We start from the raw sequence: 27,961 nt of genomic DNA, 5'->3' as shown, positions 1-27,961 counted from the left end.
TGGGAAGGGGAGGGGGATCTGTGAGTTCCTGGAGTAGTAGTATTAGTAATTGATAAAAATTGTTTCATGGCACAGCAGGAGGTAACTGAGTAATTCCTCAGTGAGCAACACATTTAAGAAAGTACTAAATGAGCATGAGCTTTCTTTGTAAGACATGTGACATGTGACATGTCAATTAATGCAGACTTCGACTCAGCAAAACTGTTATTGGTATCACTTTGCCTGATATCCTGCATTATATCAAACCACAAATCATGTGATTTTGCAACATTTTACTCTGTTCAGCGATAGAAAACATTGGAAACAAAACTGTGATCATTTGCAAATCTGAACCCTGATTTCCTGCCGTCAATCAATGCTTGAAACAATATGAGGTGCTTAGAGTACAGACTATGCACAAAATGCGAAACCACTGAATAGAGAACCCCCAAACAAATAAAAAGCAACAGAGGTGATCTGCAAAATGAATATCAAAATGTTCTTTTGTGTGCATAACAAACCACATGATACAGTGTGTTCCTGGCCAAAGGAAATTAAATGCCAATAATTCTTCCTGAGGAATTACTTCCCTAATTGCATTCTTTGTAAAAACAATCAGTGGATACTGTGGTGCAACAGTGCTTCAGGAGAAGTCTTGAGGCTGGTTAGCTTGTTTATGCCTAAAAATGGAGTCATACCCATCCCCCTATCTACATTATTCAGCCAATTTGGCATTGGTAGTTTTCTTTGATTTCTAAGAAAACATGATACTGGTTCACTATTGACATTGGAAGAAGTCACCAACCCCCTGATAAGTGGTCCAGACTTATACACTTCAGATGTGTTCCAAAAATTTGCAAATAAAATGTATTGATGCAGGAAATTATTACATAGAAATGGAATTAATTTTTATGTACTGTTTTAGGTGAACACTATTTATAGGGCAGAATCTCACAAAAAAAACTGTAGTAAGACAAATGACATACGGGCATGGCTCAAAGCTGTTAGATGGTGGTTTCGTTGGATGGTGTAATTTTACCAGTAGGTACTGGATTTTTTGATCATACTAGATGCAACCATGTGTGTTTCTAAACACACATTCCAGGAACTTTGTGTAGAAACTGTATAGTTTTATAACAATCCCTCGTCCTGGAACGAAACTTTCTGTGGGCAGCAGTGTGTGCGTGTGCGCCATAGTGACAGGTGAGTATGGGATTTAGTTGTGGACCTTTGCCTTTATGTAAACAGTACACACTGTCCTACAAATTGCCACATTTCTGTAGCCATGTGAAATTGCTCCATCACACTTGAAGTATGATCCAGAAGTCAAAGTACTTGAACTGTGTGGTTCATAATGAAACAAACAAAACTGAACAAATGCTGAGATTTTCCCCTTGAAAAGCATGCAGCTAGTTTCCTTATTCAGTGTTTAGTCATGTCAGGGATGGTGCATTAAACTGCTATATTTCGCATACCAACGAGGTAAATCATGTGAGACAGCTCTCCACCAACTCGTTGGGAAGGTGGAAAAACATTTCACTTCCAAGAAATAGCTCTCTGCATCTTCCTGGATATTGAGGGGGGGGGGGCCTTCAGTAACCTTAGATGCCATGGTAAGGGCAGCAGAGGTGCATTACCTGGGGACCACTATGCGTAGGTGAACCAGGGCCATGCTTAGTGAAAGGAAGGTAGAGGCTACCACGATGAATGAAAAGATGGTAATTAACACCATTAGAGGCTGCCCACAAGGAAGGGTTTTGTCTTCTCTATTGTGGAATCTAGTGGTGAACGAATGTAATGAGGAACTAAATTCTACACAGTGCTTCTGCCAAGGATACGCAGATGACCTTGTCATAGTAATACTTGGCAAATTCACTGACAGTTAGGAATATGGCATGAGGAGGATTGGACGTTGTGAAAAAATGGTGCATTAAACAGGCTCTGAGAGTTAATCCTAAAAAGACTGTTGTGGTACACTTTACGAGGAGACGTATTCAGCACTCAAGTTGGAATCTAAAGCTCTTCGATGAAACTCTACCAGTGAAGAGGATAGTGAAATATCTAGGGGTAACCTTGGATAAGAAGCTAACTTGGACCCCTCACATTAATAGCATCTGCTCCAAGGCAGAAAGTACTCTAGTGAGTACTAAGAGGGTTTGTGGCAAAAACTGGGGCCTAAGTCCCAGGGGTACGCACTGGATATACACCACAGTGGTTAGACCTACGATTTCCTATGGGGCCGTAGTGTGGTGGAAGAAGGTAGAACAACGGGTTGCTGCCAAGGAGCTTGCTAAGGTTTGCAAAGATTGGCCTGCTTAGCCATAACGAGTGGAATTAGCAGCACACCAACTGCTGGGATGGAAGCCATGCTCCACCTTTGGGTCAAGAGGGAGGCAGCAGATGGGCCATGCAGACTTAAAACTGGCAAAAGACTGGGTCTTATTCAGTTATCCAGAATGACACACTAATATAGTGGGTGAGGTAAATATAGGAATGGCTGGGAAATGCCTGCTGACTATATAACAACTCCCAACTGCTTCGACAAGCCTTGCAACATAATAATTGGAAGTAGGGAGCAGTGGAAAGAAAACAGTTAGACACCGTATGGGGAACATCGTTTGGTTCACCGATGGGTCAAAAATAGATAAAAGCGTTGGGGCAGGGGTGTACAGGGTTCAGCCAAGACTGGAGAGCATCATGTCTCTAGGAAAGCTGGCCTCTGTATTCCAAGCTGAAATTACTGCAATCAGGATATGTGCAGAGGAGAATATGCATAGGTTCTACAATGATTGTAGCATCTACATCTATTCAGAGAGCCAGGTAGCCCTGAAATCATTGGCAGCTTCTGCAACAAGATCTAAGATTGTTGCAGATTGCCACAGGACTCTGGTGGAGCTAGGGGGCAGCAATAGGGTAAACCTAGTGTGGGTCCCTGGCCACTCTGGGATCTGTGACAATAAACAAGCTGATAGATTGGCTAATATGGGGGCATTAACTCCATTTATTGGACCAGAACCTGTCCTGACAGTCACCAAGGCTATGATCAAATCAGAACTACGGAACTGGCTTAGGAAACAGCATCTACATCTACATCCATAATTCGCAAGCCACCTGACAGTGTGTGGCGGAGGGTACCCTGAGTATCTCTATCGGTTCTCCCTTCTATTCCAGTCTCGTATTGTACATGGAAAGAAGGATTGTCGGTATGCTTCTGTGTGGGCTCTAATCTCTCTGATTTTATCCTCATGGTCTCTTCGCGAGATATACGTAGGAGGGAGCAATATACTGCTTGACTCTCCGGTGAAGGTATGTTCTCGAAACTTTAAGGAAAGCCCGTACCGAGCTACTGCAGAGTCTTCCACTGGAGTTTATCTATCATCTCCAGCATGTAGGATATTGGACCAAGGTCCAGAAACAAAAACATGGTAAGGTAATAATGCCCAAGCCGTGTTTTAAAATGAGCTCCGTAATCCTGGGATTGAACAGGAAAGAGATCAAACTCATGACTGGACGACCAGCCAAGGGAATTAAAAAAACAACAACACTTATACACAATGGGTATAATGAGGGGACCCTAAATGTAGAATCTATGATGAGGGTGAAGAAACTGCATCACACCCAGTCTCGAATGCATGGCATTGGAGAGTAAAAGATACAGAATCTTCGGGACAACTAGACCTGATGAAATTTTGTCTAACAAAAAAACTGGTAGAGGGGCTCCTTGCACCATTTAAGGGTACTGCTTGGCTTTACTAGACACACAGGGAGCGATATCGCACAATAAACCTAGTTTCGGTGCAGGCAGTGGTGGGTCAGAACCAAGCTGTTTTAGCTTCCCTGTTAAAATCAATCAAGCAATCAAACTGTGATATTTCTTACTTTCTTCTCTCATAACTGTTTATTGGACCAATGTGGAGCTAGCAAACTGAATTGCTTTAGAAGTGGCTGTTACGAAACTATACATGCCCTGATCTTCAGTAGATGCCTTCTTTCATGTAAAAAACCTAGATAGTGGAAAGTTGGTGGAAACGGCTACAGTAATTTTGATCTTTACTATAAGAGAATACCCAGATTCCCCCTTCCCAAAGGCAGGCCCTAAGTACATACATGCTGATCCAGTACTTTTAATGTCTTAAAATTACTGTTTGGGAATATGACCCAAAGCTAATCTCTGTGGAACAGTTTGTTTGTAACTGTTAGTGGATGATTTCATCTTAAATCATACAGGTCATGCAGCTTGGGGTCATGAATTTATGTGGAGAAAAAATATATATTACACCTCTAAATCATAAATGTTAAGAAATAAAGTATTTTCTTTTTATCTTAATTTTTGTAAATAGTACAGCCCTTTGAAAAATGTATATTTTGTAAATAAATCTTAAAACAGTAGAAACAAAAAATATGACTAATAAACCAAGAGTACTCTAAATCTGGCAGATGTTCTGCATTGCAGCTCCCTCTTAGTGTATTGAAATGTAGTTAACACATGCACACTTATGGGCTTCCTGTAACTTACAAATTAAAGACAAAAATACAAATTTAAGTTAATTTTTTCCACTTTTTTTTCTGACTTGAGAAGTCGCAGAATGGTATCTTCTCTGTTATCTTACCAGTTACTACTGATGTAATTATAAATACCATTTTCTCTGCTCTAGCTATCTGCGTCACATGAATATTTATTACTAAAAATTGCATTTTTGTGAGTTTTTAAGAATTATTTACTTGAAAACCCCCAACTGAAAACTTTCAAGAATTAAACAAAATGTTGTTTGGTTCTCTCTGGGCACTACTCAGGAGGACATCGTTATAGGAGAACAGAAACTGGAATTCTACACATCAGAGTGTGGAATGTCATATCCCTTAATCGGGCAGGTAGGTTAGAAAAATTTAAAAAGGAAATTGGATAGGTTAAAGTTATAGTGGGAATTGGTGAAGTTTGGTGGCAGGAGGAACAGGACTTCTGGTCTAGTGAATAAGGCTTTTAATACAAAATCAAATGGGGGTAATGCAGGGGTGGGTTTAATAATAAGTAAAAAATAGGGATGCAGATAAACTAATGTGAACAGCTTAGCAAACTAATCATTGTAGCCAAGATAGACACACAACCTGTAACCACCACAGTAGTAAAAGCCTATATGCCAACTAGCTCTGCAGATGAGGAGATTGAGGAAATGTATGATGAGATAAAAGAAATTATTCGGATAGTTAAGACATCCAAAAATTTAGTAGTCGTTGAGGACTGGAATTTGATAGTAAGAAATGGCAGAGAATGAAAAGTAGTAGATGAATATGGGGTGTGGGAATGAAATGAGAGGAAGTCACCTGGTAGAATTTTGCTCAGAGCATAATTTAATCATATCTAATACTTGGTTTAAGAATCGTGAGATAACGTTTTATACTTGGAAGAGACCTGGAGATACCGGAGGATTTCAGATTGAGTATATCATGGTTAGACAGAGATCTAGCAACAAGATTTTAAATTGTAAGACACTTCAGGGGCAGATGTGGACTCTGACCACAATTTATTGGTTACAAACTGTAGATTAAAAGTGAAGAAACTGCAAAAAGGTAGGAATTTAAGAAGATGGGACCTGGATAAACTGAAAGAACCAGTGTTTCAGAGTGTTTCAGAGAGAGTGTTAGGAAACAATTGACAAAAACAGGGGAAAGAAATACAGTAGAAGAAGAATAGGTAGCTTTAATGGACGAAATAGTAAAGGCAGCAGAGGATCATGTAAAGATGAGGACTAGTAGAAATCCTATTTGAATATAAAAATGCAGTCACTGAAGCTGGTGGAAAAGGAATACAAAGTCTCAAAAAGTAGATCAACAGGAAGTTCAAAATGGATAAGTAGGGATGGCTAGGGGACAAATGTAAGAATGTAGAAGCATATATCACTATGGATAAGATAGTGTCTATGGGAATATTAGAGGAACCTTTTGAGAAAACTATCACCTGTATGAATATCAAGAGCTCAGATGAAAAACCAGTCCTAAGCAAAGAAGGGGAAAGAAAGGTGGAAGAAGTATATATAGGATTGAAGTTAAGGAAAGGCAAAGCTACGTTTGTAGCATTTGTAATAGACTTACAGAAAGCTTTTGACAATTTTGACTGGAATATTCTCTTTTAAATTCTAAAGGTGGCAGGGGTAAAATGCAGGGAGTGAAAGGCTATTTACAATTTGTACAATAACCAAATGGCAGTTATGAGAGTTGAGGGGCACGAAAAGGAAGCAGTGTTTGAGAAGGGAGTGAGACAGGATTGTAGCCTATGCCCAATGGTATTCAGCCTGTATGTTGAGCAAGCAGTAAAGGAAATAAAAGAAAAATTTAGAGTAGGAATTAAAGTTCAGGGAGAAGAAATAAAAACTTTGAGGTTTGTCTATGACATTGTAATTCTGTCAGACAGTAAAAGACCTTGAAGAACAGTTGAACACAATGGACACTGTCTTGAGAGGAGGATATAAGATGAACATCAACAAAAGGAAAACGAGGTTTATGGAATGTAGTTGAATTAAATCAGGTGATGCGTAGGGAATTAGATTAGGGACTGAGACACTTAAAGTAGTAAAGGAGTTTTGCTATTTGAGGAACAAAATAACTAATGGCCTAAGTAAGGATAATATAAAATATTGACCGGCAATGGCAAGAAAAGCATTTCTGAGGAAGAAAAATTTGTTAACATAGAGTAGAGATCTAGGGGGAGGAAGTCATTTCTGAAAATTTTTGTATGGAGTATAGCCATGCATGGAAGTGAAACATGGAGGGTAAATAGTTTGTACAAGAAGAGAATAAAAGCTTTCAAAATGCTGTGCTGCAGAATGCTGAAAATAAGATGGGATATAAATAATGAATAGGTACTGAAGGGAACTGGGGAGAAAAGGAATTTGTGATACAACTTAACTAGAAACTGGGATCTGTTGGTAGGACATGTTCTGAGACATCAATGTATCACCAGTTTAGTATTGGCGGGAAGTGTGGCAGGTAAAAATCATAGAGGGGGACAAAGAGATGAATATGCTAAGTAGATTCAGAAGGATGTAGGTTGCAGTAGTTATTCGGAAATGAAGAGGCTTGTTCAGGAGAAGTTAGCACGGAGAGCTGCATCCAAGCAGTGTCTGTACTGAAGACGACTATGAAGACAATGACATTGTTTGGTTAATATGTTAGTAGTCAGTGCAAACACAGTGGGCAATATTTTTCTATGTAAATTGTTAAAAATATTTTTAACATTCTGCATATTTCACATCACTGAATTTCTCGTGTAAAATTTGTATGTTGGCACCACTGTCTTCAGTGTGTTTCTGTTCATAACAAATGAGTTAGAACTTGCATATATATACCATTCTGCATAGAGTTTTGTGTATGGTTTGTAGACTTTTTGTTAGATACAATGTCAGTGAGGAAATACAGTAGTGAGAGTGAGGGGTGTGGACTATGATTTAGACACAAGAAGAAAAGTGAAACACTTCACAATTGTTGGAAATCTTTCAGAGGTATTGCAGAAATAACTTGGTCCTCAAGTAATGATATTAGCATCACATCCATTGTGTAGAAATTGTTACTACGAGAAGAAATTCAGTGACAGCCCACCTGAACAATCACCATAGCCCGAATGTGAAATTGAAGAAGACAGTGCAGATGTTTCTGGGAGTGAAGTTGTTGATGCATTGAATGTTTGCATTTCTGCTGTAGCCAGAACTATATCCCACTTAAATGTCCAGGTAAGGTAAGAAGCACCAGGAGAAAACAATATGTAAAAAGAAAAGTGGAAGAAATTGAAAAGAATTTTACAGAAGCAACATCTCCAAAACTGTGTAAGGTGTATAAAGCAGATGCATTTGGTGCAGAACATGAAGATAGTGATATGTGCACGAAATGTGATGTGTGGTTTCAAAGCCTAAATAGTGCTATCTCAGCATCCACTGATACTGAGAAGGTGCAGTTACTGACACCGATCTGGATTAGCTACTCCAAGCATTAGTACAGAAATACATACTCACTTCTTCACATTATTTGATTTCAAAAGCCCATAAAATAAAGAATGAGGAAGGTATTTGGGCATGCCCGGATTCCTACTGTGGGTATCTGTTGCTTACTGTTGCACTGGACTATTACCTAAGTGGTGACAAAAATTGCAGCAGGCAAAGTCCTAACCAGGTTGATGTCATCTCTGTTTAGTGAAAATGGGGAAAAAGTTAAAAACGTGTAAAGATATATAACAAGAGCAATAAGAGAGGGATGTCTCCTAATGAAAAAGGAGAACCAGAATTTAAAAACTGGTTTCACAAAATTCTACTCCTCATGACCAAAATGGGTAAAATGCCAGCCAGTGAAGGAAGCATGCACATTTATTTACTGCACTAATTTGAAACTTGTTTGTTTCACCATAAGCACTGTCACAGAAAAAAGTATGGAGATGGACCCAATGCTTTTGTGTATGTCTAAAGAGCCGCAAGATATATGTTGGTTGCGGGAGTGTGCAGTGTGTCCTGGTGCTGAAGTGATGACTGTTGAAGCATTGCGCCTTTAGTATACTGAAAATGACATTAACCTATGCGTTAAGGGAGGGGGAAGAGTTCGTGAAAAAGACAATAGAGCCATAGGAGTTTGTTACAGAGGTTAGGCATTGGGTCATGAAAGGAATAGCTCATCATCATATCTGCAGGATTTAGACTGGCCATACTGACACATTAGTTCTTCATTTTGGCTTTGCTAAGAACTGGTCTGTTGCTTCACAGAAAGAAATGGAGTTACCACTGACAAACATCACTGGTATCAATATTCACATGTGTTGCTCACTTCCTTGTAACATTACACTGTTTTGCAATTGTCAGTAATGCTCTTATTCATGGCATAGCACGTGCATGCTACACTGTCAGCATGATAATTAATGACATAGCCATGCAGTTTTCTAAACATGGGTATGTGACTGATGGTGCAGTATCTCATTTTAAAAACCACTTTCAGCTTCGAGTTTGGTCAACACTGTAGTATACAAATTAAGACAAAAGAACGGGCATTTTTAGCAACAGGTCATGGAAAAAGTACATGTGATGGGGTATGAGGTCTCTGTAAACATTTTGCAACAAGATTTAATCTCCAGCATGAGACTGTTAATGCTATGAGAGATGCTACTGAAATTGTACACACCATATCGACATTAGTAACAAACATGTAACTCTTAATTCTGAGTGAAAGTACATTAAGGGAATTCCATTAGTAAAAGAGAGGAGTGGTCTATGTAGCCTGTGGTAGGAATTCTTTAAAGTCACTAGTGGATTGCATCATGGAGTGGCATATACATTGCAAGAATGGTTCTCCACAAAATGCAGCCTGTTACTGTCTGTGAAATGCAGAGGCCACAGTATACCTTAGAAGACTTTGTACTGAACCACTTCATTTCTTGTGTACATGACAATCAGTGGTGGGTGGAACAGATAATAAGTCTCTCATGAGCTGAAAGATATAACTGTCTTCTTTATGACACCTCATGGTTCTGCTAATGGCCATCATCAAAATATCAGTGTGCAGTTCCCATTTTCCAAGCACAGCTGTTGTCAGATCATCCTTGATTGTGTGCAAATTCAGCTCATCTCTAAAAGTTCAAAGAGAAGCAGATGAAAAAACAAATGAACTCTTTTGACAGTGCTGTGTTGGTTGTGACATAGTAGGCAATCTTAATTTGTGGAAAGTCATGAAGAAGTAAAATCATGACAGAAGACAGTAATAGTTTGTGAATAATATAATGAAAAGAAAAATAAGTATAAATATGCTCTATATCTCATTTTTGTTATAAAATGCTTTCGAACAAAATTGTGAATAGTTTCCCCACTTGCATATATCGCTGTAAAGTAATTGTTTTGATTCATAAATATCAGTTTTGTATGACAGTTACTTAAAATCAGCGATCAGTTTAAATATTTCTCCTTGATTTTATGAGCTTGAGACTAGAGCTAGGTCTACCTAAAAAATTTCTCATGTTTTGTACAGACAAGTATTGCGTACTCTGATTGTACATTCTCTAAGTACAATAACATATTAACATACCATTAAAATTTTAGAACATTTATGATGGGAGTTTTGGAGAAAATAATTTCTAAATAGCCAAAAAATTTAAGATTCTTTCATCTTTATGAACAAATATTTTGACAGTTTAAGAATTTCGTGCAGTAATGTCATTGCTGACAGTTAGCAGTGCATCAATTTTATCATTTCTCAAGATAATTAACATCCAGTGACTATTCATATTTACAAAATATAATTTTGAAATTCACAAAATGTTACAAATTTTCATAGTTAAGTGTTTTTTGTTTTTTTTTTTAAAGAACAAACCTCAGAAGTGTGTATGTATTAATCATGTTTCATATTATTGGGAACAAGGTATTTATTGAAAGTAAATTAAATATCTCTCTCTGTCTCTCTCCCTCTCCCTCTGTCTCTGTCTGTCTCTGTCTCTCTCCCTCTGTCTGTCTCTGTCTGTCACTTTCCCTCTGTCTCTGTCTCTGTCTTTTCCCCTCTGTCTCTGACTTTCCCCTCTGTCTCTGTCTCTGACTTTCCCCTCTGTCTCTGTCTCTGACTTTCCCCTCTGTCTCTGTCTCTCTTATATATAATCTCACTTTGTCTGTTACAATGTTTCAATTTTCCCTTTTGTTATAACATTTTCACAAATACTCTCATTTAGAGAGGTCTGTAGTGTTTTAACAAATCAGAAAATCAAAATATTGTAGTTTTTGAGAGTATCATGTGGAACAGCAACATGTATTTTTTCAGCAAACTTCAAAACACATTCACTCTTGACCTTCATGATTTGAGATGAAATCGCATTAGTTAGTTTAAGTACTGCAAAAAATTATGCCGATACTGCGCTTCATGCATTGTACAAATACATGGAAATATGGGTAACAAGGTGATTACTATACCTTGAAATGAAAAAGCACGCTTTGTCTCAATATTTATTTTCTGTAAAATAAATAAAGAATGATTTTAAAGGATGATGACTGGATTAACCCCAGTGTGTTGTATTAGAGGTATTTACACTTGCAAATATACCATCCAAATCAGGGATTCAGTGAATAGTGCCGCAGTCAGCAGAGGTTAGGAACACTTATTGTGTCATCTCGGAGAGTAAATAAACTTATGAACTTCTAATGTGTTCAGAATGTCATTTGTTATTGGAAAGCAAAATCTAACATTTCTAAGTAGTTTCATTGTGAATTAAGAATGGTGTCCTTTTATGCAAATTATCAATTCCCTGCCCAATAAAATCCATCAGAAGCAGGAATTTTATATGAAACCTGTAGGAAAAGTTTGATAGCAGTTACTGTTGTAACATAATAAATAATGCTGATTGTACAATGGATACTTTTTGTGCTGGTGAAGTCACATGTGAACTATATATACAGTAACTGTGGTAACGGTGTGTATCCATTTCCCTTCATTCAATTTTAATAAAATGCTCTTAATCTGTGTTTGTTAGGATTTAACTAGATGATGATTTAATTCTCCTCTCCAGCTAAAGTACTGTACAGTACTTGGTAGTTATGACATGCTAATTATAGTACAGTGTGTTTATACCTATTGTTACTACAAAGCCCCGCTCCCCCCTCCCCTATGACAAATGAGTGATCATAGACAGTGAAACTTTTTCGAAATGTTTGTAAGAATATGTACAAGAGAGGTAACGAATAAACATCAGAGGGTAACCTTTGTTAATTGTGCAACACAGTTACATTCCAGGTTACAAATATTGCTCAGTGTGAGGACAGTCTGTGTCCAAAATAGCCTGGCACTGCACTAGAGGTTGTTCTACAGCTGCCCAAAATAATGGTGGGCCATGGAATGTTTAGCTGTCATGATACAGCTTGTGCACTGCTTGAAGATCACACATTGCATCCAGCATTCTCAGCTGTGGCAAAGTAACTTCAAAAATTAGTGGCACAATTGGCCACTGGCCTCCACCAGGAGCAATTTCCAAATCACCAGTTAATTCAAACTTCCAAATCATTTTCTTCAGTGCTGGTGCAGAAAGAGGACCTCACCTGTTCCTTTAGTGTATTTGCAATGAGCAGCAGCGCTGTTGCTGTTGTTTTGATAGAAATGCCTTAAGAGTAACGCTGTGCTTATTTTGTCTAGACCCATGTTGACTATTTGCAACTTTAATGCACACTGATGCCTGTTTCAACCCTACATCGCTGTACCAGTACAGGTGCCCAGTGGAAAGCTGCTACTTTAACACTACTTACAATGCAAATCTGCAGTTCAATCTGAACAACATTCTTATAAAGTTGGGTACCCATATGGTAAATAGTTTCCAGTCTATATTGGTTCAGATTAGAACTACTGTGTATATCATATTTCAAATGATTGTTTATATGAAGTGTGAAACACCTTATTGTGATGGAGAAGTCCCGAACTGACAAAAATTATGCAGACTTTGTCACTGACAATAAACTATTGTCAAACTTTATTGGTCTTTACTGAACGTTGGCTTTCTCCACTCTTTCTGAATGAAGTAGTGTGATGAAACACTGCTTATGTGTGTATTTACATTCCATAGAATGTCACAAGACGTATTTCAGTACACTGTTTTACGTATTATGATTTGAAGATAACTAACTGATTTATTGAAACCAGTAATGTGATGTGAAGCTGTGTTGTTGTAATGTTGAGTGTGCCAAGGTATGTTTTTTTAGACAGTGTGCAGAGAAACTTTGTGAAAACAGCATGTCTTAAGGTTTTTGATTTCCTATTGTGATCCTCTTTATCTTTTAAGGAGAAAGGTGATTGTATATAATTTTCTATATTCTGTGAAGCATGGAAGAAATAAAAACGAATCTTGAGATTCAAATATTTACCAGTTTTTGTTCTTTGTGCATACAATTATGAAAAAGAAAAGCTTTGTCCAGACTTTTGTAAAAGCCACCACCACTACGTCATCAAAAAGGAAAAAGGATTTATGAGAGAATCGAAGAAGATATAGGACGCAAACAAAAGAAATCATTTACTGGGTCCTCATTACTTTATCCTGTAGGAAGGAAACTGGAGGAACCCACAATGTACCTCCAGAATTTTAATAAATGTTGTAGGATGATGTCAAATATGTCGCCCCCCCTGTAATTACAAATTGTTGTTTCTATTATTGTCCTGTTTCCAGTAGGTATGGTTTTCTGTTTTTCATCCTTCCATCATTTAATCAGTTCTCAATTATTCCTTCACTCTGTTTTGTTCAGTGCCACTTCCTGGTATTTTCAACCTCTCAATCCTGACCCTCCATGACATTCCACATGATGCTTCAGTGTAGTTTTGTACTGCCCATCAAAGAGTTTGCAGCTGAGTATTGTGTATTACTTGGCCTCGACAAGCACTGGATATTGTTGTTTTCATTGTGGTCTTCAGTGTGAATATTGGTTTGACGCAGCTCTCCGTACTACTATATCCTGTGCAAGCCTCTTCATCTGCAAATAACTACTGCAACCTACATCCTTTTGAACCCACTTATTGTATTCATTTCTGTCTCCCTAAACAATTTTAACCACCCCCCCCCCCCCCTTTCCCTCCAATACTAAACTGATGATCCCTTGGTGTCTCAGAACATGATCTAAGCAATTGCTTCTTTTACTCAAGTAGTGCCACAGATTTCTTTTCTTCCCATTGCTGTTCAGTACCTCCATCAGTTACATGACCTACTCATCACATCTTCAGCATTTTTCTGTAGTTCAAACATTTTAGGTGACCAGTGGAAAGGACAACAGTTAATGAATACTTTTCACATGCAAGATACTGTATCATATATTCCAATGAAATAATTGTATTTCCTTTCTCTTAATAAACATTTTCATAATTTAAGTCTTAAAGAATGATATTACTTAACTTGCATACATCATGTGTTAATTTTTCAGAAATTTTTGGAACATTCTGACCAAAACAAAAGTGGAGATATCAGCTTAGCTGAGTTCATCCACTATGTAAGGGAACATGAGAAGAATCTGAGATTACAATTCTCAAGCCTGGATAAAAATAAAGATGGTAAGTTGAATGTGTGTTAATATTGAATGTTGACCTAGGTGGTGAGATTTTTATAACTACTTTCTGGAGGGAAATTTAGTCTACCGAAAGTCCATGTCTCGTCTATTTATAATGTACTAGTAAAATTACTTTGGTGGCATAGCCAAGTTAAAAGTATAGCCAATGAATTTGTGCCACTTACCGAGTTGACATTTCCCGTCTTACATTGAACATTCTAATTCATGTCATAACTGAACTTTTTTGTTACATTTATTTTCGTATAAGCAGTTCAATTCTTTCCCAGTGTAGTTGGTGTTCGTTACTTAGTACAAGACATGCTTGATAGCGTCAGTTTAATCAGTGATGTACTGTTCGTGACCCTGTTGTTTAATATTATGTGCAAAAATGAAAACAAGGCCTGCGGTGTGTCCTTTTATCTGAAGTGTAGTGCCCGCATTAAAAAATAAATAAATAAAATAAAATAAAAAAATACAGAAGTGAATTTCGCTGGCAGAGGGTAATGTAGTTTAATTAGTCATTTCTCTAATGGTAATGGAAACCCTTTGTGTAACATGATAAAGAAATGAGAAGATAACCTCTCATTGCATAAATAAAGCACTGAACAAGAAGCCATACATTACATCTTATTGTTCTCAAGTTAAATTCCATAAGCCTCATTTGCTAGCTCTCCTTATTTGGAATTGCTGTTGCTACATAATTCTTTTGTGTTGATTACATTAAAGAGCAAAAAACTGCTACTTATCAGTTAGTTGCAGACACGTACACAAAAAGGACAGAAATTATACATTTAGTTGGAAAATCACTCAGCTCCGAGGAGACAATGTTTCATTTCCTCTCATACTAGATGACGATCAGCGAGCATTAGTGTTTGACAGCTGCTGTTTGTGTACGTCTGTTGCTGTTTAATAAGTGAAATTACTTCCTCCATGAAATGATATTTTTGTTTCAATTAACTTTTTGTATAAGTTTTACTGTATTTTAAAACAATTTTTCTTAAATCTTGTAGTGGGTGGCTGTACAGGAACCCTGATACCTGTTTACTCATTCTTTTCCTGTTGAAGAAGGGAGGATGAAGATAGTAATTCTCTTATATTATTAGCATATAATTGTGTGGATGGACAAATAAGTTCGACATCCTGTGGGAATCTGAGAGTAGTGAATGGGAGTATAATGGACAGCGACTGCGGATAGGTGGCACTTGGCAGGAATGTGGGTCAGTCATGAGGCATTTTGAGATAGTCTGCACAGTTACGATAATGCCGTGTTCCAGATGGCGCAGTGGTTAATGGACCTGCCTAGTAAGCAGGAGACCCCGGTTTCAAATCCTGGTCCAGTACACATTTTCACTTATCACCATGATTACACGTAATGTTCTGCTGCAGCTGAGTGTAGTGATCCCCTTCAATTTACATATAATATAATTGTGTACTTGAAGTGCAAAGATAGGAATACAGGATGACTTGCAGAATTTCTGCTTTTCATTGCCTGAATCTTTCTCAGTTGGACTCTTTCCTTTAAACAGTTATTTTTTCTTTTTTTTGTGGTAGGGCTCTTTTTTTGGGTGGGGGTGGGGAGTGATAAAAGGTCATTAGTAAGTCAAACAAATGAAAGAAATAAAAAAGTAATAGTCTTGTGTTTAACTGTAAGGACTAGACATACCCCAGAGACACATGTAGGTAATACAAATGTTAAAACAACACAATACCATGTACTTGTGTTGGTGAAGCCACAGAACTTTGGAAACTTGTAGAGTCAGTATAAGATAATCACTGACAGATGGAATCATTTTTGCTACTTTCAGCTGTGAAGTGTAAACTACTATATGCAAAACAATGGTCTTCTACAGAGCTGCAGCAGCACTGAGGCATTTACAAAAATGTGTAATGTGATTGTTAGAGGTAGGCATGCATAGCAGCCAACCCATGGCAACAGTAGCGGATTTTGTTACAGTGTCTTGACTGTAACCTGTGTAATAATACTAATGAGCAAATGCTGAAACTCTTGGCAGTTGCAGTTTTCATATTATGGATAATTGTGCTAAAGTTATGCATTCTCACCCTAGATGGACCAGTTGAGCCTGCCTGACCGCTGTGTTATCTTGTGCCATTGGATGCGGTGTGAAAGAGCATGTGGCTAGTACAATGCTTTCCCGATTGTTATCGGGTTTCTTGACCTTAGAACCACTGCTACTTGGTCAAGTAGCTCCTCATTTTGCTTCACGAGGCTGAGTGAACCCTGAACCACTACTCCCACCAAGTAAAAATCTCTGCAGTTCTGGGAATCTTAACATGGATCCCCCACATGGCAGTCAGCCACACTGACCACTCGGCTACAGAGGAAGACTAATATGATTAGAGGCAGGAAAAATATTTCTGAGTTATGTAATTAAAACTGCCTCTATTGTCATGATCTCAGTACTCTACTCACTATGGTAGGTAGACCTGACAAAATTGTTGATTCTGGTATGTATTGCAAATATTGCAATAACATATCATTTACTTTGGTGTCTTTTCCATTATCAGCATAACGGTGGACACAAATACTTGCACGTAACATACTGACAAAAATGAGCTTGTTACGTTGACTGTGTTGGTTGCCTCACTTTCAACATTCATAATGTGAGCACGCCAGAGACCATTCGCGTATGTTTATTTCATGCCACAGCTATGTTCTGTGACATAAGAATATATCTTTGGTTTTCTTTATTGTGATTACTGTCAAGTTTGGATCTGTAATAAAAAGAGCGGTTTGTTATTTTACTCTGTCTGTTTTGCTCTATTTTTCTGCAAAATGTAATTACAGACATTATAATATGTGTTAATATAGTATGCGTTCCGTACGTTTTCATTGTGACTACTTGCTGACAAGTTCATGGTAGAAACTTTCAGATCTTTGCACATATTTTCACACAGTCGACGACATGCACATTTTGGTCTTTCCTTGTAGTGGAAACTGTGTAGTATACATTGGTAGACTGATATCCATATATATGAAGTACTACTGGGAGATACACACACCTTTTTCCTATATCTTTAGAAAAGTATATGTTTTTAAAGAAAATAATGCATTTTCAGCTGGAGCCCTATTTAGATGATGAAAGTGATTGTAAATTGCAGTCAGTAGCAGTATGTCTTGAGTAGGTAGATTAAGGATGAAAATACCCATCATAGTTTAATGACAAAATTTGGAAAATGCTGAGAAAACAGTTGCACTTTAGGTTCAAAAAGGAAAATAGAAATGCCAACATGCAAAAGTTAGCAAAATCCATGTGTCTGTAAAAACATAATTGTCTGAAATGTGTAATTACTTCCACTATTATGTCGGCAAAAGATCTTGCCGAGAATCCTAGAAAATTCTGATTCTACTTAAAATTGCTAAGTGAATTGAAGCCTTCTTCTCAGTCACTCATCGACCCGTCTGGTGAGGCAATAGAAGACAGCAAAGGAAAGACGAAGTTTTATGTTTGACATTCAAAAAGAATACATGCAGGAAAATCTTACACACCTACCATTGTTTGACTTTCACACAAATTCCCGTTTGGAGGACATACAAATAGGCATTCCTGGTGTTGAAAAGAAATTGAAATAGTTGAAAACAAGTAAGGCACCAGGCCTGGATGGAATCCCAATTCAGTTTTACAGAGAGAATTCCTCAGCTTTGGCTCCATACGTAGTTCGCATATGTCACAAATCTCTCGCCCACCGACTCCCATCTATAAGAAAGATAAATAATCGACCCACAGAATTGCAGACCAGTATCCTTAATGTCAGTTTGCTGCAGAATTCTTCAACGTTTTCTAGGTTTGATCATAACATTTTTTTGAGAGAGGATAGCTTCTATCCACAAATAAACACAAATTTAAAAAGCATGCACAGAAAAACTGCAGATTTCAGAGAGAATTTGAGTCACACACTTAAAACTGTTAAAGGTTCAGGCATAGCAGATACCAGTATGTGATATGGCATGTGTTCTTCAGAGACAAAGGTATCATCAGGAGAGCCCCAGGCATGCATGATAGGACTTCTCTTGTTTCAGATTTAAGAAGAGCAATCTGCAATGTTTGTTGATAGGGAAAGTGTCATTGCTGAGTGAATGTAGGAGAATACAGGGTGATTTGGGCAAAAATTGTATGTGGTGTCATGTAGAGCAGCTTGCTCTAAATGTGAAGAAATGTAATTTAATGGAAATGAGAAAAAAAGTAATCCTATAATATAGAGTACAATATTAGTGGTGTACTGCTTGATGCAGTCACATTGATAAGATATCTGAGAAATATTGCCGAAAGCGTAATGTCTATTTTAGTGACGGTGAATTTTTCTCTCACTTCATTTGCAAGTGTAAAAGGAAAGGGAATTACTTGCAATGGTATAAGATGCCCTCCCCCACACACTGAATAATGACATGTAGATGTAACATAATGGTTCACTTTCTTGTTTTATTCGGTGTGTCAAGTTGTGTGAACTGCTTATGTAAACTGTAAGTGTATTTTGTATATGACCAAATTGGTGTAGTATTTTATTTCTTTGTTTTTTTATATAAAATATGCTCTAAGTTTACCCTAATTTTGGATAACTTCATCCTACCAGTCCAAATCATATACGGTTAACTGGAAATAATGTGCAGTTTAAAGCAACCAAACGGACTCTGATGTCAAATAGCGTACTACTTAGTTTTGGTTAAAATTAATTTCCCAGAATAGAATTAACTATACATTAAAGGAAACAGAAAATTAACAAGTTTAACTCTGGCATGTTTATTTTTAATTGATCGTTACAAAAGCATAACAAAATTCCCCTGTTAAAATACAATTTTCAAAACAAAGCTGTGAAGTTCTGAGACAGAAAAATAGTTTTGTTCAGATATTATTTTGGTCGGGTTAATGTTTCAAACCAAATGCTAACTATGGGTCGCCATAAAATAGGTGAGTTCTGATATTGTACCTGTTCTAATACACATGGTATCATTGAGCTGTATACCTAAAAGTCCAAGCTGGGGAGCAGTATTCTGCAACACGGTAGAACAATCTCGAAGCTGTAGTATTCAGTGTCAGTGCAAAGAATCCTCCATGATGTGCCACAGAGTTTCTGGGGAATTTTATTTAAAGTTTTGATATTAACAGTTCTTATAGATATTGTTTGTAACTGAGTGTTCTGTCAAGTGTGTGTTTTAGATATTTTGAGTCATCTAATGTCAGAGTAGACTTGCTTCAAAGTAGACTGTAAGGTCTTTGTTGACCAACTTCTTTAGATGAAATTTTGAGACTCCTGTCATAACACCACTCGGCGGCAGTCTCCATTTGCAGAAATATTTACCTATAATTCGTAAATCATTGGTTGATAGGGAATCGGGTACTACAAGATCTTGACACCTCATTGAGAGTGCCCAGTTGTCAGCATACCCAAGCTTTCTTGATGTGTGAGGAGCTAACTGGCACAGTAACTGATACTTATGAGAAGATAGCTGTGATATAAAAGAGCTTTATAGACCTCCCTGTTGACCACATGGAATCCCACAAAAGGTTTGTGATGTTGCTTCTTGTTAGTGTTCCAATCTGTCATAGATTCATCGTGGAGGGATGGTGGGGGTGGTGGCTGTGGCAGGTGAACACCCAGTGATTGAGTGTGGGTCAACATAGCCAACAACCATTCCAACATGGCTCCATGTGCCTGCAGTTGTTGCATAAATGACAGGATTAAAGGCTCCATGAAAGAGATGAATAGCAGAAAAACAACAGAATACAAAATATGTAAAAATTTGACCCTTGATGTCACTACTTGTGTTCTGACTAGGAACAGGAGGAAACACATGGCCATAGAGAGATAAAAATTTTAGTTCACAGAATGACATCATCAAGAACATAATGAAAGTAGTTTACACATTTTGAACACATTTAACAGCTGAGGGCTTGGAGACCCGATTAGTGAGAGGACTTGATCTGCGCACTTCTGATTTGGTCTGAATTCTGTGTGTTCAGCTAGTAAATTTTCAAAGATTTCTTGATATATTCTATTATACATAATTTATTCCAGAAGTTTAAATATCATACTAAGTAAAGTTATAAATATAATAGAGGAAACATTCCACATGGGAAAAATATATCTAAAAGCAAAGATGATGTGACTTACCAAACAAAAGCGCTGGCAGGTCGATAGATACACAAACATACACACTAAATTCAAGCTTTCGCAACCAATGGTTGCTTCTTCAGGAAAGAGGGAAGGAGAGGGAAAGACGAAAGGACGAGGGTTTTAAGGGAGAGGGTAAGGAGTCATTCCAATCCCGGGAGCGGAAAGACTTACCTTAGGGGGGGGGAAAAGGAAAAAAGACACTCACACACACAAACATATCCATCTGCACATACAGACACAAGCAGGCATTTGTAAAGGCAAAGAGTTTGGGCAGAGATGTCAGTCGAGGCGGAAGTACGGAGGCAAAGATGTTGTTGAAAGACAGGTGAGGTATGAGCGGCGACAACTTGAAATTAGTGGAGGTTGAGGCCTGACTGATAACGAGAAGAGAGGATATACTGAAGGGCGAGTTCCCATCTCCGGAGTTGTGACAGGTTGGTGTTAGTGGGAAGTATCCAGATAACTCGGACAGTGTAACACTGTGCCAAGATGTGCTGGCCGTGCACCAAAGCACGTTTAGCCACAGGGTGATTCTCATTACCAACAAATACTGTCTGCCTGTGTCTGTTCATGCAAATGGACAGTTTGTTGCTGGTCATTCCCACATAGAAAGCTTCACAGCGTAGGCAGGTCAGTTGGTAAGTGACGTGGGTGCTTTCACACGTGGCTCTGTCTTTGATTGTGTACACCTTCCGGGTTACAGGACTGGAGTAGGTGGTGGTGGGAGGGTACATGGGATAGGTTTTACACCGGGAGTGGTCACAAGGGTAGGAGCCAGAGGGTAGGGAAGGTGGTTTGGGGATTTCATAGGGATGAACCAAGAGGTTACGAAGGTTATGTGGACGGCGGAAAGACACTCTAGGTGGAGTGGGGAGGATTTTGTGAAGGATGGATCAAATTTCAGGGCAAGATTTGAGGAAGTTGTATCCCTGCTGGAGAGCCACATTCAGAGTGTGATCCAGTCCCAGAAAGTATCCTGTCACAAGTGGGACACTTTTGGGATTCTTCTGTGGGTGGTTCTGGGTTTGGGGGGGATGAGGAAGTGGCTCTGGTTATTTGCTTCTGTACCAGGTCGGGAGGGTAGTTGCGGGATGCAAAAGCTGTTTCCAGGTTGTTGGTGTAATGGTTCAGGGATTCCGGACTAGAGCAGATTCGTTTGCCACGAAGACCTAGGCTGTAGGGAAGGGACCGTTTGATGTGGAATGGGTGGCAGCTGTCATAATGGAGGTATTGTTGCTTGTTGGTGGGTTTGATGTGGACGGACGTGTGAAGCTGGTTATTGGACAGATGGAGGTCAACGTCAAGGAAAGTGGCATGGGATTTGGAGTAGGACCAGGTGAATCTGACGGAACCAAAGGAGTTGAGGTTAGAGAGGAAATTCTGGAGTTCTTCTTCACTGTGAGTCCAGATCATGAAGATGTCATCAACAAATCTGTACCAAACTTTGGGTTGGCAGGCCTGGGTAACCAAGAAGGCTTCCTCTAAGCGACCCATGGATAGTTTGGCATACGAGGGGGCCATCCTGGTACCCATGGCTGTTCCCTTTAATTGTTGGTATGTCTGGCCTTCAAAAGTGAAGAAGTTGTGGGTCAGGATGAAGCTGGCTAAGGTAATGAGGAAAGAGGTTTTAGGTAGGGTGGCAGGTGATCGCCGTGAAAGGAAGTGCTCCATCGCAGTGAGGCCCTGGACGTGCGGAATATTTGTGTATAAGGAAGTGGCATCAATGGTTACAAGGATGGTTTCTGGGGGTAACAGATTGGGTAAGGATTCCAGGCGTTCGAGAAAGTGGTGGGTGTCTTTGATGAAGGATGGGAGACTGTATGTAATGGGTTGAAGGTGTTGATCTACGTAGGCAGAGATACATTCTGTGGAGGCTTCGTGGGGTCAGGAGGTTGATGGAGTCAGGTGAAAGGTTTTGTAGGGGGCCTAAGGTTCTGAGGATTCCTTGAAGCTCCACTTGGACATCAGGAATGGGATTACCTTGGCAAACTTTGTATGTGGTGTTGTCTGAAAGCTGACGCAGTCCCTCAGCCACATACTCCTGACGATTAAGTACCACAGTCGTCGAACCCTTGTCCGCCGGAAGAATGACGATGGATTGGTCAGCTTTCAGATCACAGATAGCTTGGGCTTCAGCAGTGGTGATGTTGGGAGTAGGATTAAGGTTTTTTAAGAAGGATTGAGAGGCAAGGCTGGAAGTCAAAAATTCCTGGAAGGCTTGGAGAGGGTGATTTTGAGGAAGAGGAGGTGGGTCCCGCTGTGACGGAGGACGGAACTGTTCCAGGCAGGGTTCAATTTGGATAGTGTCTTGGGGAGTTATAGCTCAATAACTTTGTGGGTTGTTGTTTGACTTGTCATGTTTCAGGAAGCCTATAACTCTAGCTTCTTCTATTTCATATTGTATGTTGCCTGTATGCAGAATGTTTGTATAGAACTCAGGTAGCCACTTTTCACATACTGGACACAGTACAAAAGAAATTTTTCATAAGTGCTATCAAAGCCCAGATTATTTTAGGAGAGAACTGAATGCCAATATTTTTTATTGGATGACACACTAGACACACATTCATTAGCTGTAAACTGTTGAAATATCTTGGACATAATCTCGTTTTCATGTTTCTTTCATTTTGTGCTCAGTTGAGGCTGTGAAATAATTGATTTGTTCTCAAGACTCTTATACCATATCTGCATTAACCTCATTTTGCTTTCTTGGTAAGAGTTCAATACGCTTTGACAGTTTATTTTGTAAAATGCCAAGATAGAGATAAGATTTTGGGCTTTTTTTTTTATTATTTATGCTTATCATATCAGATGGGTCATCTCAACTGTAAAAGTACCTCTGCAAAAGTTAACCCTAAACATGAGACAACATTACCTCCAACTGAAATAGAATCTCTTTCATACCAAAGAAAAGAAACATGAGGAAATGCTGAATAATTATAAACTGCATGGCATGGAAACTTTTTATTCCATTGCATTACAGTTACTTGCAAGTGGTTAATGTTACCTCCAATAAAAGTATTTGTCTACTAGAAAAAGAGTAATCAAACTGATTTTGATGTTTCCAGAAAATCTTGAAACAATGTTGTGGCACTTTCTCCAAAAAAAAAAAAAAAAAAAAAAAAAAAAAAAAAAAAAAAAAAAAAAAAAAAAAAACTAATAAAGTTATATGGAACATGATGCAGGGATCAGTTTTCAGTATCTATCCTTCAAATATTGGTGAGCCAATTGATTGAAGCAATGATATTCTGTTTGGTTAGTGTTAAGTAGTTGCAACAATAGTTAGAAGAGGTTTCAAATCACTGTAAAACTAATGTCTAAGTAAATTTAGTAGTACTATTTCCATTGTGAAAGATAACAAGAAGATATTATTGCGAACAATATTCTGTCTAGTACAGTTATTATGTTATAGTTTTCCAAAACATTAAGGGAGAAACTATTTGTTGTTTACCAGTTGCATCATCAAATAAATTATTTGCAGAAAACATACACTACTGTTCATGAAAATTGCAACCAAGGAGGAGATATGTGATTACAATGAAATTTATTCCACACAATAGGGACATAACAATACACAAATGATTTGAATTACAGAAGTTTACAAGCAATTTGACTACCAGAATTCAATATGGTGTAAAACAGCCACATACTGCAAGCAGTGTCTTGATGTTGTAGCATGGAATCAAACAGCTTGTCGGTATGTTGTTGTTTGTTTTGTAAGAGCATCCATAAAGTGTCGAAAGTGGTTGAAAGAAGACCAAAAGGAAAAGGTTGTTGAAAGACTGTATCCCGGACACATTTGGTGGATGACTCGACACGGTGGATGACTTGACACGTTTGGTGGATGACCACACATGTATACGCAGGCCCCAGACTGTCATACATGTCATTCTTTGAAGAAGGCTTGCATGTTCCTCACCACGTATGGCAGGACTCGTGTCATGTTGGAATATGGCATGTGGAACTACCTGTAGGAGGGGCTGTCCCTGGGCTCTAAGTGCCTCAGATGTAGTGATTGCTGTCCAGATTGCGTGGGAGGTGGGATTGCACATTATAACCGATGGCATCCCAAACCATCACATTTGGTGTGTGTCAGCTATTTCACTCAGTGATGCAGTCTGCCAGATAACTGTCAACATGATATTATGTAACACATGTGCTACCATCACTGTGGGACAAGTTGGAGTGGAACTTGTCTGAGAACACTAAATTTTACCCATAGAAGCTGGAGACATTGGGTGCTGTGGCATGAATGCCACTGGTCCAGTCCTCAGCAGAAGGTGTTGAACCATTGAAACATGTGTGGCCATTCCCAATGCAGTGCTCAGCGTCGAGTCATTGCTGTGGAAGAAGCTGTTTTGCCACCCGGACAAGATAGTGGTCAGATGTGTTGTCGTATTGTGTGGTCCAGTACCCACTTGTTGCCGTGTTTGTGTGCTACCAGTGGACAGAGGGGGGTTACACTTATTACTGACATAGCAGTATGCCCTGTACGAGCTGCTGTGGCATGGTATGACAGACTTGTTACCCAGTGAACAATAATCTTCCTCGTTTGAATTCGCCCACATGCTGATACAGAACCCTTTGACATTGGTGAGGCATACTATAACCTGTTTGCATGTTTCCCATGTGTCTGACAGCTTTGCATCAATTGGATATGGAGTGACTCTTACCTTTCTGGACACATGAAAAAGGGGGGGGGGGGTGTCACTGCTGGGTCTGTGTACATATCATCTCCCTGAAATATTAATATCTTATTAAGATTCTTCTGTTCTACACATCCTTCATTTTTGGAGTATCCAGATCATTAATCCTGGGCTTTGCAATTCTCATAAACATTAGTGTGTTTAATTCATGTTACCAGAATTTGAACAGAAAATTACTTTTATTTAGTGGATGAAGTAAATCAGTTGTGAACTAGACCTTGATGTACAGAAAGCAAGAAGTTGTAGGTGCATTCAAACCCATTAAACAATTAACCAATTTTAAGACGTGTACCACTGTACAGTCTTCACTCACAGTAAGACAACTATATCTGCACCTTCTTTAAATAGTAAAGAACTGCTTGTCACTGTATGACTGAGAGCAGTATGGAAAGTGACATAAATATTAAACAATCTGTTTTTCACTCCCTTTTATTGAAACTTGAAAAAAATCAGTTCAGAAAATTGTGTCTTATCATTTGTGACACTTCGTCAGTTTGAAACTTCCTGGCAGATAGAGCACTTGCCCGCGAAAGGCAAAGGTCCCGAGTTAGTCTCGGTCTGGCACACAGTTTTAATCTGCCAGGAAGTTTCATATCAGCGCACTCTCCGCTGCAGAGTGAAAATCTCATTCTGGAGACTTAGTCAATTGGTTGAGTGACAGCCAGATGGATCACTTTAATTTTCCCCCCAGCAGGCAAGTATTCAAAATGTATTAATGATGATCGAGAGATGTCATATTAACCCATGAGTCATCTTGACATCTTGTTGTCATTGTATGTAACAGGCAAGGTTCACATATGGCACATTCAAAGCAGCTTGGTCATTATATGCTTATAGCTTACTTTTAAACGTGTTCTGGAATGGTCTAGTGTTAAGTTACTTAGTGTTGATGGTTGTATAGTTATTTGCCAATGGTAAACTATTCCCAGTGATTGTGTGGTAACCAAATTCATCCCACGAACACAGGTAATCCTTTAAAAAAATCATAGAATCCTGTCTGTTTCTCTCAAGCCTAAAATAATTTTAATGGTGGTGGGCATATGAAGTGCAGATCGTAATAAAAGCATTAAAAAGTCAACAGCAATGATGACAAAATTTGTTGTTAAGCAGATGTCTGCATTTATGCTCATAGTTTAACCATTTAGCTGCTGTAATATTTTTGGTTTAATTCAACAAGTTCATGAATTTTTGCTTATTTCTGGGTGAGTACAAAGGATGATCTCTCTCTCTAAAAAAAAGTGTTTTGAACACACAATTTGTGCTCATATCAGGTCAGAAAATGGCTCGATTATCTTGTACCCAGATACCAATTTCAATTTTTTATTAATTTTTATTTGTTCTTACTCATCTGTAATTTTTTTAAGTACTGATGAAATTCATTACTGCAAATTATTGTACAAACATTGTAATGTACATTTAATTTCCTTCACTTAGACAGATTTCACACAAAGTATTGGAGTGGATTGCGATTTTTAATAATATATGCAAATTACTTGTTTTTGCTCGTATTTTTGGGATTTTTAACATTTTTCTCGAATCTGTGTTTTCCTCAATTTTCATTTTTTAACACTTGACCACACCAAAACATAAAATAGGGGTTTCACTGTATTAGATAAATAGGCATCATATTTTGTTTTGCATTAGTAGTGAATGTGAAGTAAAGCAAAAATGTTGACTGTGGACTAAGCGTTGTGGGCAGGGGCATGACAGCAGATGATTAACCATGCTCCTGGTATTTTTTAAGTTTCTATTTTCCAAGATTATCTTCAGAACTGATGAATCTCTGGCATAGAGCATAGTGGCAGGTATGAAGTTTTTCAGAAGCTCTGCAAAAACTGACATTCTCTAGTTAGACCTTTGCTGTGGGTTTGAGAGGTGCTGGATTTTAACATTTTTCTCAGGGATGTAAAGGAGAATACAATGTGTTCTCCATATAGTTGGCTGTATGGATGCACAAAAGAATACTGTCAGTTAGGTGCCACACAGTCTGGATAAAAGTAACTCTGGCATCTTAAAACATAATCAGATGTTTATAGAACAGGTAAAAATTTGAAGGGTTGTTGAAAAATGGGAAGGATGAAAAATATTAGTATTTAGCGTCGGCAGCATTGGAATTGAATTGCAGAATCGATATTGTAGTTTTCCCTTTTCAAGGTCGTGTTCTACTATTTGAAGTAACATCCAGGGTTTTTCAGTTATGCCACACATTTATGAAAAGGGGAAGAGCAATGAAATCTAACTGTAGTGGTCTTCGAGAGAACAGTTTCCTTTGAAAAAGAAAACAAGAGAAAATAGGATGTTGGAATAGACTATTAAAGAAACCACATGAGAAAGTGTCAATGCTGTGGACATCACCATAATCATTGTCTGCCTGCGAATGAATTTTGTTCTTCTCTTAAACATCACCACCATTTACAGAAGAAACTGAAAAGTTGGAAGTGAGTCCCAATTTACTGTGACATGTGTAAATTGTCTGCAGTAGGTAGGCATTTGTGTACCACTGTATTCACGATCCCAGTGTGTGTGTGTGTGTGTGTGTGTGTGTGTGTGTGTGTGTGTGTGTTTTATTCATTGTGCCTATCTACCGGCGCTTTCCCGCTTGGTAAGTCTTGGAATCTTTGTTTTTAATATATTTTTCCCATTTGGAAGTTTCTTTCTATTTTATATATTTAAAGGAATAAAGCATCAGAAACTGGCTGCTTGCTATATTTCAAATAATCTAATCATAAGAGGCAGAGCTCAACTACCAGCATCCTATACAAATTAAAAGTACTAATAAATTTAGAGCTTTTGGAGACAATACAACTTGAAGAATAGTATAATGCGATACTGATGTGACAGATATGTGACTTGTACATGGTTCTGAAACACAGCAAAAGCCCAGCATCAGCATATTAATTCCTTTTGAACAAATTTTGTAGCCAATCCAACAGAAGAGGGACGCATCATGGGAGGGTCCATTGATTGCAACTTGCCAGTAGCATGAATGAATTGAAGTTAAGCAGTGGAACAATGCCCCTTATACAACAGACAAGGAGCATAACCTTTGGGACTTAGTGAGAATCCTAGCTGCAGCATATTACTGTGGTGGCTGTTCCATTGTTATGCTGTTTCCAGTGG

General features: G+C 38.4%; 1 protein-coding gene across 1 annotated transcript in view; it reads left to right on the top strand.

The window, feature by feature from the left end:
- LOC126267409 (calcium-binding mitochondrial carrier protein SCaMC-2) overlaps positions 1–27,961 on the top strand; it is a 211,145-nt gene that overhangs the window by 6,630 nt on the left and 176,554 nt on the right. The window contains exon 2 of the mRNA XM_049972638.1: positions 13,881–14,007. Coding sequence (XP_049828595.1) covers positions 13,881–14,007 — 127 coding nt within the window. The remainder of the gene's footprint in view (positions 1–13,880; positions 14,008–27,961) is intronic.

Source organism: Schistocerca gregaria, chromosome 4, assembly GCF_023897955.1.
Source record: "Schistocerca gregaria isolate iqSchGreg1 chromosome 4, iqSchGreg1.2, whole genome shotgun sequence".
Taxonomy (NCBI): domain Eukaryota; kingdom Metazoa; phylum Arthropoda; class Insecta; order Orthoptera; family Acrididae; genus Schistocerca; species Schistocerca gregaria.
Note: the sequence above shows the minus strand (reverse complement) of the source record. Positions and strands in the feature narration are given on the sequence as shown.